General features: G+C 57.1%; 1 protein-coding gene across 4 annotated transcripts in view; it reads right to left on the bottom strand.

Moving 5' to 3' along the window:
* Positions 1-9,373, bottom strand: part of AGAP3 (ArfGAP with GTPase domain, ankyrin repeat and PH domain 3) — a 54,231-nt gene extending 44,858 nt beyond the window's left edge. For all 4 annotated transcript variants that reach the window (XM_088018212.1, XM_088018213.1, XM_088018215.1 and 1 more), the window contains exon 1: positions 8,989-9,373. In XM_088018212.1, coding sequence (XP_087874338.1) covers positions 8,989-9,319 — 331 coding nt within the window. In that variant the 5' untranslated portion in view covers positions 9,320-9,373. The remainder of the gene's footprint in view (positions 1-8,988) is intronic.
* Positions 9,374-12,334: the final 2,961 nt, after the last annotated feature.

Raw genomic sequence — 12,334 nt, 5'->3', positions numbered from 1 at the left:
TGAGAGCCCTGTGACCGGAACAGGTTTTGCGGGGGCGCCCTCACCACGGCGGTGGTCTTCCGGTTTCCAGAAAAACACACGGTGACAAAAAGCTACTGTGGATTCAGTCCCTTCTCAATGGATCTGTTTGCAATCAATCACCACAGCCTTAGCGGGTGCTTGGAAAGCGCACGCCTGCTGCCTGGCTGATCGAAAACAGCAGGACCTATAGGAAAGGCATGTTATTATTACTTTTTTTTAAAGATTTTACTCGTTTATAAACTTGAGAGCGAGAGAAAGAGCACAGTGCAAGAGGGAGAAGCAGACTCCCCGCTGAGCAGGGAGCCCAACGTGGGACTCGATCCCCCAATGTGAGACTCTGGGATCATGACCTGAGCAGACGCCTTACCAACTGAGCCACCCAGGCACGCAGGTGTTGTTATTAATGCAATACTTCAGAAAGCTAAGTCAAAAGGATGCACTTTTATATTCACTTTTTACAACAAACAGGTATTCTTTTATTACGGGCTAAAATTAGAGCTGTTCTTCCACCAACACGGCCACGGGCCCCGCGTGGCTACTGAGCACTCGAGATTCGGCCCATCCCAGTGGAGCAGTGCTGAGGGCGGAGCTTGAAGACAGGGTGGAAAAAGAGTGTAAAAGACCCATTAATAACTTGTCCTATCGATTGCATATGGAAATAACATTTCAGATATGCTGGGTTAAATTAGACACAATATTAAAATTCACTTCACCTTTTTTTTTTTAACCCTTCTTAATACGGCTACTTGAACATTTAAATTGACACATGGGACTCACCTACGTAACTGGACAGTGCTCCGGAGGAGTCACGGGCCATGGGCCCTGTGCAAGGTACATTCACTCTCATGCCCTTAGTCCCCACTCCCACCCTGCCAAGGCTGTGGCCAGCACCTAGTGTATGAATGACAGGACAGGACCCAGCACAGGACGAGCACTTCCGAGGGAATGGTAACGATCTAAAAGCTCTGCACGCATTCACCGACCTCATTCTCACACTTACACGATGAAATGGGCGCTTGTTAACCTCATTTTAGCAACAAGGAAGCCAAGACACAGAGAGATTAAGGGACTCACCAAAGGTCACACAGCTGCCAACTGGTAAGTCTGGATTCAAATCTAGACAGCGTGGCTCCAGAACCAGGTTGGTAACCATTACCCCTGACAGACGAGGAAGGACACCCAGCATTCTCTCCACCACATCACCCGACGTAAAGCAGTCTGGAATAGTCCAGAAGCCATCACCAAGCAGAGGAGCACTTCGGAGCAACTAAAAGGCACGAAATCATCAAAGTTCTTCACACCAGAGGTTCTAGGGCCTTCCTATAGGGCCTGATTTACCAAAGATCCTCAGGGCAGAGAAGTCTGTCAGCCCTTGCCTGGGAGACAGTAGGCAGCTCTGCTGGCGAGCAGGGCGAGCCCCGAGCGGGGGTCCACATCTCCCGGCCTTGCCCAGCCCCCCACGCACACAGACACACACGCCCGAGAGGCCGGGCCTGGGCTCGAATCCCACTCTATGAGCTTGGGCTCTGGGTCTGCGAGCCATCAAAACATCAAATTAAAAGGCAAAAGAGAAAGTGCTGTAGGCGGGCACACCAACGGTGGCAAAGGGGGGTGCCGACAGACGAGAAAGAGAAAGAGAAACACCCACTATCAACAGGCACAGAAACAGCGCAGGCATAGCCCTCCGAAACCATGTGGCGTGGGCTCGCTCTGCTCAGCGCCCAGAGGACAGTCCGGTCAGCTCGGCTCCAGGTCTGGGGGGCCCGCGTGCCGCCTGAGAGCCCGAGGCCATGGCTTCCTGCCAGCAGACAAATGCTTACTTCAGAAAAATCCACGTTAAGAGATTAAAACTATCTTACATGCCGTAGGAAAAGAGTAACAAACCAAGAGGAAAATGAATAAAGGACGTGAACAGAATTAAAACAAAATGCAAATGACCAAAATTGTTTTTTAATGTTGACTTTCACTAGTCATCAAACCAACACAATATAAGACAACAAGGAAAAGCATCTAATGGTGGTGGTATCGGTTTTTAACCTATGAGGTGGGGGGGGGGCGGGTAGGTAGGGCAAGGAGCAGGCGGTCTCTACACCTAGAAACAGGAGGGCCTTCCTGGAGGGCAGTGTGGCGTGCAGCAAAAGTCCTAAAAAAGTGCATACCTGACGGTCTCACCTTTTTCTTTTGGGAATTTGTCCCAGGAAGTCATCGGACAAGTGTACGAAGGTCTATATACAAGAAAATGCGTGAGAAACCGTACTCTCTTTAAAAGGCAGCCTGCAGCCTTTCATTTTGGGGGGGGGTTAAAGATTTTATTTATTTACTTGATAGAGAGCGCAGCAGAGGGAGAGGGAGAAGCAGACTCCCCGCTGAGCAGGGAGCCTGACGCAGGATTTGATCCCAGGACCCTGGGATCATGACCTGAGCTGAAGGCAGACGCTTCACTGACTCTTTTAAATAGTGGTGAGCATTCACTGTGTGCTTGGCTCCTTGCCAGGCCCCACCGTGAGCCCCTTACACGCACGACCCCGTCAAGCCTCACGTGATGCCACCCTGTGTCTCCCCAACCGCCCAGATCTCGCCCAGAGGACCTCTGCAACCACCAGCTCTTTGAGGGGACCCTGGCAGCACATATCAAGTACTGCGCACAGGAAGTGAGGCTCAGCGCGGCTCATGGAGTGGAGCCTGCACTCCGTGGACAGGCTGGCCCTGAGGCCAGAGAGCCAAGACTGAGATGGTCCAAGGACCCGTGTGCAGAGTCACAGCGAGGGGCACAGATGCAGGAGAATGCAAATCTCAAAAAAGGTCAAGCACGGGGTGACCTGCCAGTCGCAGCCTGGCAGGCACGACAGAGAACCTCAATCTCCCGATTGTCCAGCAGGGAGCTCCTAGATGAGCAGATGAATGCAGGGGCTCCCGTTCTCCCAGCAGGGGGCTTTCCACCAAAATCCCACCTTTGCCGGGAAATGCCAATAACATCAAATCAATCACAGGGTCGTCGATAGCAGATACGTGCAGGGAAAAAACAGACCGGGAGGACGTGCATCAGGCAGCCAGCAGCAGGTACCTCTGAGGAGGGGAGGTGTTCCTTCTGCCTCCCTTCCCCATCTGAATTTGTTCTAATAAGCGTGCATTACTTCTGCCGCTTCCACGTATTTTTAAATGTTTTAAATATTTCTAAGTGTTTCTTGAGCCAGCGTCTATGTGCTACATGTAATAATATTTATGCTGTTCAGGGAGGGGAGAGACGTCCCAGAGCCACCATTCGGTTGCGGATTCAAGACATGCAAAAGATTAGAGCAGGAAGGAGGAGCCCTAAGTTCTCTTTAAGTTGTATTCTAAGTGATTGCAGGTTAAACTGGAGGTCAAAAAACTTCCCTGAGAGGCATCTTAGGAGGGCTGATGGGGGCATCCGATCTGACCCACCAAAACTCATCCATCCATCCATCCATCCACATCCATGGGGGAGGTGCCAGCCCTGCAGCCGGAAAACCAGTTCCTGCTGCTCCCAGGCGCTCAATCTACGTCCCAGGCTTTGCAAAATGGGGATGATACCTGCATACCTAGAAAGAGACCTGCCACGTGATGCAAAGGCCTTATAACAATGTCCAGCAGGCAGGCAGAGAATGCTAAGCCTTGGAATGCACTACCAGCCAATCCGTACATCCTCAAATCAAGCACCCCAGGTCACCGCCCTCTCCCACTTCCATCACCCTGGGGCTCAGCTCCATATCCCCAAATTACCTTCCCTTTCCCCTCAGCCTGCAAGTCAGCGAGGGGTCAGAAGGAAAGCAAGCTGGTTAAACCAATTTCAAGTTACCTGCATATTAAAAAGAGAAGGTAAGCTAAAGGTTCCCGGCTGGGGGTTCTGGTGATGCCGAATAAGGACACAGGAGTTCTCAGGGCCACAGTCTGCCCCCCTCCCCACCCCCAGCTCCCCTAAGCCTGCTCTTCCAGAAGGACATCTTCTTCACTCCTTCCACTCCTGAAGTTCTGAGGCCACTGACTCCCTGAGAGCTCGTAGGGTAGGCTCACGGTGCAAACGCACAGTGTGGACACTAAGGACTTATGGATCGGCTTCCCTTCCTGCCTGTTCTCCCCATGGCCGCTGTTCCCTCTGCCGCTCACCGCCCACCACCCCTGCCCCGCTCCCCGCAGGCTCAAGAGCCTGCTCTCAGCCGCAACTGCCCTAATGCTCCTGCTTCAACCCTCACACGCTGGCCCATCTCCTGCAGGATTCCGTACCATCTTAAGTGCTCTCCTGGATCACGGTGGAGTGTAAATAAATTAACACAGGATAAAGCACGAAAAACTCCCAAACCAGGGGCCTCTGGCCTGTCCCCTCTGGACTCCGTGCCCCAGGTGTGCAGACCGGCCGGCTGTTCCTTGAACACCACACCATACTGTCTCCCTCCCTTGCTGCCTCTGCAAATCTGTCCTGTCTGCAGAGAAAGTCTCTGGGAGCCCCATGCCTGGCATCCACATTCAGCTAAGAAATAAATGGTAGAGAAAAGTCAGTAATCCGAGCCAGCCACAAGGTGCTCAGGAGCAAGGACTGTCTGATTTGTAGGAGGTCTTCCACCGGGCAGAGAGCAGAAGCTCAGTGACCGAGGACAGAATGGAGGGGGGCGGAATGAGCCATCTCTCTGCCGCCTGAGGAGGTGGTCTTTCCATCTCTCTCCTGACCCCTTGAGGAAAGGGGTCTTGAGGAGTCTTCCCCAGGCTCTAACCTTTGCCCCGGTTTTCTTAAAATCTGGGCTTTATTCCCACCACTCCCAGTCCCGCTCTGGCACCTCCTACAGGCTGATCCGTTCAACTTCGGGGTCCAGAGTACCCGTGTGACCCCTCCTCTGCCTCCTCCCTGTCTTCCACTGTGCTACATGCAACTGGGCCACACAGTAGGAGCTAAATAAATGTATCTGGAGCAAATGCGACTTTCCCCGGCCACTAGCACCCACACAGATACCCTCCTTTTCAGAATTCCTAGAGCTCTTTGGTGCAAAGTCCTACTTAAGCCTCCAGGCCCCCACCAGGCACTCATTCCAGCAACCAGCTAATTACCAGCACGCCCGGGGAAGTGACAAACCCAGATCCCTGGGCCCCCATCTCAAACCTACTGAATCAGATCGCCTGCAGGAAGCGAGGGAAATGTGCCCTTCCGCAAGTCCCCCAGGTGGGTGTTAGCACCAGTTGGGGACCAGCCACCTCGAGGAAGAGGCAGAAGGGCAAAGGAGCCCAGGAGCGAGCTTCCCTGTCTCCAAAATGGCTACAATTGCTCTCCACCTGTCTCACAAAATCCCAGGGCCGCTGCCAGGATCTCGTCACTGGACACAGAGGAAGGAGGATGAACGCAAGCCCCAGGCGGGCGTGCAAGGGCGAGTTGCTGCTGAGGCGGGCACCCCCTGCCCGCTCCCTCCGAGCCCCTACCCAGCACCCTCTGCCCACAGCTCAGGCGCACCATCCCTCTCTAGCCTCGGCTTGAACCCACAAGGAAAACCTGTACCTGGGGACTGACCTCAGTCCCAGAGCCCTACGGAGCCCCACACCCTGGTGCCTGGCCAGCAGAGCCTGAGGAAGCCCTCAAAGAGTGAGGTGCCACCGGAATGCTCAGAGGCACTCCATTGTTTAAAAAAAAAAAAAAAGTTGGAGGAAAACAAAAGGGACAGCAACAAGTCACCAGCTGACCAAGCCCAGTTCCTGCCCAAGGAGTAGCCACACGGCACATCCGAGGCCACAGTAGGCTTCCCGGGCCTGCCCGGGCCCTGCAGGGCCCACCCCTGCTCGGACTCCACTGGGGCAGACCTCCCCGGGTTCACGTCTATTCAGAGACCAGCCCGCCTTGCCAGGCCACCTGCTGGGACCCCGAGGCTGCTTCTCCCAGCAGCTCATCCTGGCTCCTAACTCACTTGGCCCGGTGTCTGCAGGTTTCACGTGCCCGGGCTGTCCCCCATCTGGCCCGAGGCCCAGTTTCTCTGCAGCCCTCTTTCTAGGACACAGCCAGGAGACCCGAGCAAGTCTCAAGAGCTCCTTTCCCTACAGACTCCTACCCCGAGGCCCCGCATGATCCCTCTTTTCTCCAAGCCTCAGTTTCCCCTCCAGGGAGGGGATACTGGCTCAGAGGCTCTGCCTGCGGTGAAGTCTTCTATCCCTCCACCCCAACTCCCAGTTACACTTCTTTCATTCCTCAAAACTGCAGGCTGGACACCTTTTCTCCTTCCTTGGCCTTTGGTGGAAAAGGAACTTTACAGAAACAATCTGTCTCCCCTCAAACCCTGTCCTGAAACAGGAAGGCTGAATGTTCCTCTGCTTCCTCCCGCCCGGCCACAGGGTTAGAGGTGACTGAAGGAAGCAGGGAGAAGACAGGAGGGCAAGGTGCCATCATGCTCCTTTAGTCCCACACGGCTTCTGACTGCGTCTCCTAGGTCACCTTCAGAGCTGGGACAAATAAATCCTTCACCGAAGTATTACCGGCGTGATGCGAAAGCTTATTATACACTAGGAAAATGTCATCCCTTCCCGCTAAGAAGCTCGGCCCTAGTAAACATAGACCGGCCTCCCTGGCTACGGATGTGTTATGTAACCCGCGGACCCAGGTCTGCTGGGCCCTGGCAGGGGGGCTCGGTCAGGCTCACAGGGAGTAGGGAAACGCCCCAGGAAGCTGCTCCCCTCCCTCCCCCAGGAAAGAAGGTGGGGACGCTGCTTTACAAGGCAGCAGCAATATGGTTTGGCAGATGGAGGGGCTCTACTGCAGGAAGAGTATAGGGCAGAAATTGGAGAAGGAGTTTTCTGGGTTGTTGTGTGTTTTTTTGTTTTTTAGGTTTTTTTTTTTTTTTTTTTTTTTTTTTGCTGCCTGCCTAGAGCTGGGTGACAAAAGCAGGGAAACGGAGTGAGGCGGGTACTAAAGATGGATTCCAGGAGAGAGGCTGGGAGAAAAGGGGGGAGCAGGAAGAAAGAGGTGGGAGGCCCTGCCAAGAAAGAGCGGGGAAGCAGGGATCAGGAGAGCTGAGAACGGATGTGTGAGGAGCAGCTGGGCCTGGTGACAATGAGACATCGGGTCCCAGGATTCACGATGGTGATACCAAGCTTCCAGGCTAAGCAGACAGAACATGAGGTACTTCCAAACCGCAATGGGGAAGTTGGTCATGGGGGAGGGCTCTAAGAGGGGAAATTCTGCCTGACATGTTGAATTCAAGACAGGGATGAAAACTCAGAACCATGGCCTTCATGTCACAGAAGATGCCCAGCCAGAGGCCTCCTGAGCTGGGGTGTGTCTTGGGGGGGAGAGGGGGGGCGGTCACAGGTCAGTGTTCAGGAAGTTGGAGCTGGATGGGAATCCAGCTGATTCCTGCCCCTCCCTGCTCAGGGAAGTGCTCTGCGGCAGATGTCTTTCTTCCCTCAGTCCCTGCCGTGGCTACCCCACCGCGTCTCTTCACCAAAAGGAGCTGGGGGCATCTTAGAGCCGATGGGGAACTTCTACATCCTCGGAAGGACAGTGAAGCTATGGAGGAATGGCCACTCTCCCTGCCCCACCCGCTTCAGATCTAGGAGAAAAATTTGGTCATCTCTCTTTGGGGCTCTGGGCTCACACAAATGCCATCTCCTGGTCCCCAGCCACAACAACGGTGATTCAGGCCATTTACTCAGATCCATGTTAATGAGTTTCTCCTGTCGCCTAATTAGTTCACAGAGAACTCAGCCTTGAGAGGGAAGAGGTAAGAGAGGACCGGGGAAAGGACAGAGGAAGTCAGATTGGAACATTCCGAGAACAGGGCAGGACCCCAGCTCCAAATGGGGTCTTCTACTCCCAAAACACTGAATGCTCCTTCCCCAGCTGGCGGGACCTCCAAAAGCAGAAAGGAGTGTTCATGTGAGGGAGCCCCTGGAGCCTCACACAAGAAGATGAGAATGTGGCCCTAACTGTGAGGCCCAAGAAGTGGACAGGCCCCTGCCCACAACTCCATGTCATCACCAAAAAAACCCTGCAATTCCCCCTGCATTTCCACTAAGGCTGAACCCACCACCTGCTGGTGGGCGTCCCCCTTCAAATGGAGCCAGAGAGGAAGCAGATGACCCAGGGTGAGGCCCATCTGCTCCTCGGGCCCTCAAAGGTCACGGTGCCACCAGGCTGTCTGTGGGTGGGGTGGACCCCCACCACATCAGGGGTCGTGGGGTATGTGCCAGCAGCGTGCACCCACTTCCTCTGCCTCGCCTTGGCAGCCAAAGTCCTGGGCCCAAGAGCCTAGAGAAAGGGGCGCTGGGCAGGGCAGTTGCCCAGGGTTCTGGCATTTGACGCCCGGCACCGTGTCCACGGAGGTCAGTCAGCGCCCCGCAGTCCCGCGCCCGCCTCCCGAGCGGTTCCCGGGTGCGCGTGGGACCCGGCGAAGGCGCGGATGTACCGGCCGGCGCCTCCCACGCGGTCGCGCCGCCGGAGCCCCGCGCCAGGCCCGGCCTGCGCCCGCCTGGCAGCGGCAGCGTAGGGGGTGTGCGTCGGGAAAGGGAGCCGAGGCGAGCGCCACCCTCCGGGGCCCGCGGGCGCTGGGCCCGGGAAGGCTGCCATCCTCTAACGGGAGGCTGGATCCCCCGCCCCGCCGCGGGGCAGGGCCGGGGCAGCGGCCCCACCTCCCCGCCCGCCGAGGCCCTCCGCTGCGCCCACCTTCCCTCGCCATGCCTGGCCAGCTTTGGCCCTAGCACCCCGGACCTCTGCGGCTCTGAGCGCACCTGTCCCGGGAGCGACACCACCCTCGCGCCCTGGAGCACTAAGATCAGAAAACGTGTCCCCTGGCACGGGACCGGCCCCGAGCCACAGTGTCCCCGGACGAGATATAGAGAAGTCTGGACGACCGCTCTGCAGCGCCGACGATCAGCACACCGCGTGGCCGGGACCTCAGGCGCGCGAGGACCCCCGACGGAGAGAGCGTGGCCGAGCCGGGCCACCGCGCCCCATCTCCCGCAGACCCCGGCTCCGCTCACCCTCGATGGAGATGACGTGCTCCCGGATCTGGTTCTGCAGCGCCAAGTCCTCGATGCGCTCGATCAGGTCGTAGATGGCGTAGATATTGGGATGCACGGATTCGAAGCGTTGGATCTCGGCCCGGATGGCTGCCGAGTTGGAGAGCGCGAATTGCTGGGGGGGCCCGCCGGCCAGCTGCTGCGAGGGGCCGCCGCCGCCCCCGGCCCCCGGCCCCGCGCCGCCGAACTGCCCGCCGCCCCCCGCGCCGCCGCCGCCACCGCCGCCGCCCCCCGGCGCCGCCAGGCTCGGCTGCTGCTGCGGGCTCTGCCCCCCGCCCGCCTGGAAGTTCATGGCTCTGAAGCCGCGGGGCCCGAGGCGGGCCCGGCCGGGGCCCGGGGCGGCGCTGCGGCGGCGGCGGTGGCGGGCGGGCGCGCGGGGCTGGCGGGGCCGGGACTACAGAGCCGGCGGCGCGGGGCTAGCGCATGAGGCCGGAGGCCGGGGGCCGAGGCCGGGAGGCGCCGCCGCGCACGCTGTGGCCGCCGCTGCAGGGCGCTTCTCGGCGCCGCGATCCCGCTGCCTCGGAGCAGCCTCCAGCGGCAACAACAACGGGACCGGGAGCGCGCGGCCCGGGCCCTCCCCCCGCGTCATGCGCACGCACCGCCGCCCCCGCCAGCTCCGGCACACGCAGCCCGAGCCCCCCTCCCCGCCGCCCCCGCCCCTCCTGCGCGCCGGCCCCAGCGCCCCCGCCCCTCGCCTGCTAGCTGGCTCGGCAGCCTCCACCCCAAAGCCGCGCGCTCCAGCTCCGGCGCCCGGGCCCCTCCCACCTAGCCTTGGCCCTTCCGCCTGCTCTCCAGCCCCCACCCACACCCGCCTTGAGGGCTACCCGCTCCAAGTGGACAGCTGCGCTGGCCTCCTCCCGGCCCGGCTGTCTGTCTCGCCTCCCTGCTCTAGTCTGGGCGGGGTGTCCGATCTTTGGGCACTGCCCGAGCAGTGCCTTGCGCCTGAGGGTGCTGATGAACGCGGCGGATTGGCCGAGAAGGGCCGCTAGCCCAGGCACAGCTGCGTCTCACTTACATGGTCCTGCCTTTAGTGCTGCACAGGCTGCCCTGTTCCCGCCCCAGATCATCCCTGGAGACCACCCTGTCCGCGGGGTTCTCTCTGTGGCCGTCCCCTGGACTCTCCACTGCGAGCTGCAGCACACAGCCTGGAAATCTGGGCTCCCGGCTTCTATTTCCTGTTCTCCCTGAGAGCTTCACCAACAAGGCCCTTTCCAATGGCCCTTTAAACAACAGCCCTTCGCTCATCTTCAGGCTTCTCCTAAAAGACTCCCCTGTGGGACTGGGATGGTTCACTGTCTGCCACCGCCTCGGACCTGCTGGTACATAGGCAAAGAAGAGAGAGGAATCCAATATGATGCCTTCTTCCCCCACCCACCCCATTCAAGAGATTCACCAGAGCCCACATGGCTCTCTTGTCCTCAACCCCTTGCCCATCTTGTGTTCCTGTCCACTCCTTCGGGGGCCAGGGAACTCCCTTCCATGTTTCCGTTCCTCTGCACCCCCATTGCCAAAGCTGTCTACAGTCCTCCTAGTCAGCCCTCATCCCCAACCTTTGCAAAAATGCCTAAGAGAGGGCATGTGCAGGGCACTGGCCCCAGCCAGTCAGCCTCCTAGGTCTGTGCCCAGATGTCCTCCGGCACAATTGACATATGCTGGTCTTTTTACACACACTTCCACGTCCCAAGCCAAGCTGAGTCTTTTCCTTGCAAAGAGTTGCCCCCATCTGGCTACTCACACAACTCTGCCCCAGTACCAACGGAGTCACCCAAGTGTCCTGTACTGTCCAAAGAACCAGGTGCAAGGTACTCAACAGCTGGGGCCTCCCCAGCTCTTGAGAGATTCAGGTTCTATCTACATGTCTGACCTTACTGATGTAGCTTCTCTGTGCATCATCTGCAAAATACAGTGGTTGGAGCAGAACACCTACCTAGCTCCGATGCTGTGTAAGTCTGAAAGCAACAGCGAACATCTCTTTTAGATACTTAACTAGAACTGACACCAAGAATTTGCACCAGGTAGCTCCCAGGAGAAATGCTGAGGGTAAAGAGCTTCTCATATGTGTTGCCCCAGCAGGCAGCACAGATCTGTGTTAGGACCGGTGGGCTTGTCTACATATCTGTCCCCTATCATTATATGAGCCATGTGAGAGCAGGGATAAGTTCACCTTTATGATTCACCATTGTATTCCCAGCATCTTGCACAGTGCCTGACATCTGGTATACATTTAATAAATGTTTCTAGAATAAACGAATGAATGGGAGGGAAGGAACTAGAGAGAAGTTAGGTCTGTATGTTATACATCGAAACTGACTTTCCCAAGGCAGTACCTGCTCCCGCTTGGGGTACATGCTCCCACAAGTAAGTATGAACTATGGAAACACTAGGGTGCGTTACTTTTCACCAAGACTGGCCTATAAAACCCAGGACATGAGATCTCTGTGGCCCAGAGGAAGGAGGGAAAAGCTCATAGCAATTAGCTGGCCCAAGCCAGGCTGAGGCTCAAAGTCCTCTACACTGTAACACTCTAAGGACCCAGTTTCCAGGCCCAGATCTGGGTGGAGAGTGTACTCTAGAGTACCCTAGTGTAATACGAGGTGAGCAAATACCTACTGTATAACAGGTCCCTGACATAGTTTTCACACTTGTTTAATAAAATTAATTTTATTAATTTCTTCCTTACAATTTCCTTATGAATTATGTTTTAGGAACAAAGCAATTAAGATTCAACAAGATTCAATAGCGCACCCAAGGTTATACAGTTAATAAACACGTGATAAGAGATCAGCATTTGCGCCAGGTTCCAAGGTCTATGCTTCTCGCACAGTCTTACAGGGGCAAGGCGGAGGAGGGGGCCAGGGAGACAGGACAGCCCAAGCCCCGGGGGCCAGCCCTGGGGAAGAATGTCCTCGGCCAAGCTGTTGGGACAGCCCATGGGTACCGGGCTCTGAGCCAAAGAGTCAATTTAGGGGGCCCGCAGTGCCTTTTGGCGTCCACTCTGACATAAGAACAGAACGGGGTAGGGGTCACCTGAGCTCCCCAGAGCCTGCATCTGGAAACTCGGGTGCTCTGACGTGTTCTCGCTGACGTCGGTGTTTGGAGTGACAGATGCCCTGGATGCCAGCGGGGGAGGTGGCGGGTCCTGCTGTTGCCCGAACCCCAGGAGGCTGGCACAACCCTTAAGCCCGCCCGCGCGAGCACCTCAGCGCCTTGCGGTCACCAGGACTAGCCTGCGGATCCCGGCACGTGGGTCAGCAGGGCGGAGGGCGGGAAATGAGCACCGCGCAGGACTACAAGTCCCACAATACTC

Source organism: Eumetopias jubatus, unplaced genomic scaffold (assembly GCF_037043125.1).
Source record: "Eumetopias jubatus isolate StellerSeaLion01/CBP00866 unplaced genomic scaffold, mEumJub1_p1.0 scaffold_14, whole genome shotgun sequence".
Lineage (NCBI taxonomy): Eukaryota > Metazoa > Chordata > Mammalia > Carnivora > Otariidae > Eumetopias > Eumetopias jubatus.
Note: the sequence above shows the minus strand (reverse complement) of the source record. Positions and strands in the feature narration are given on the sequence as shown.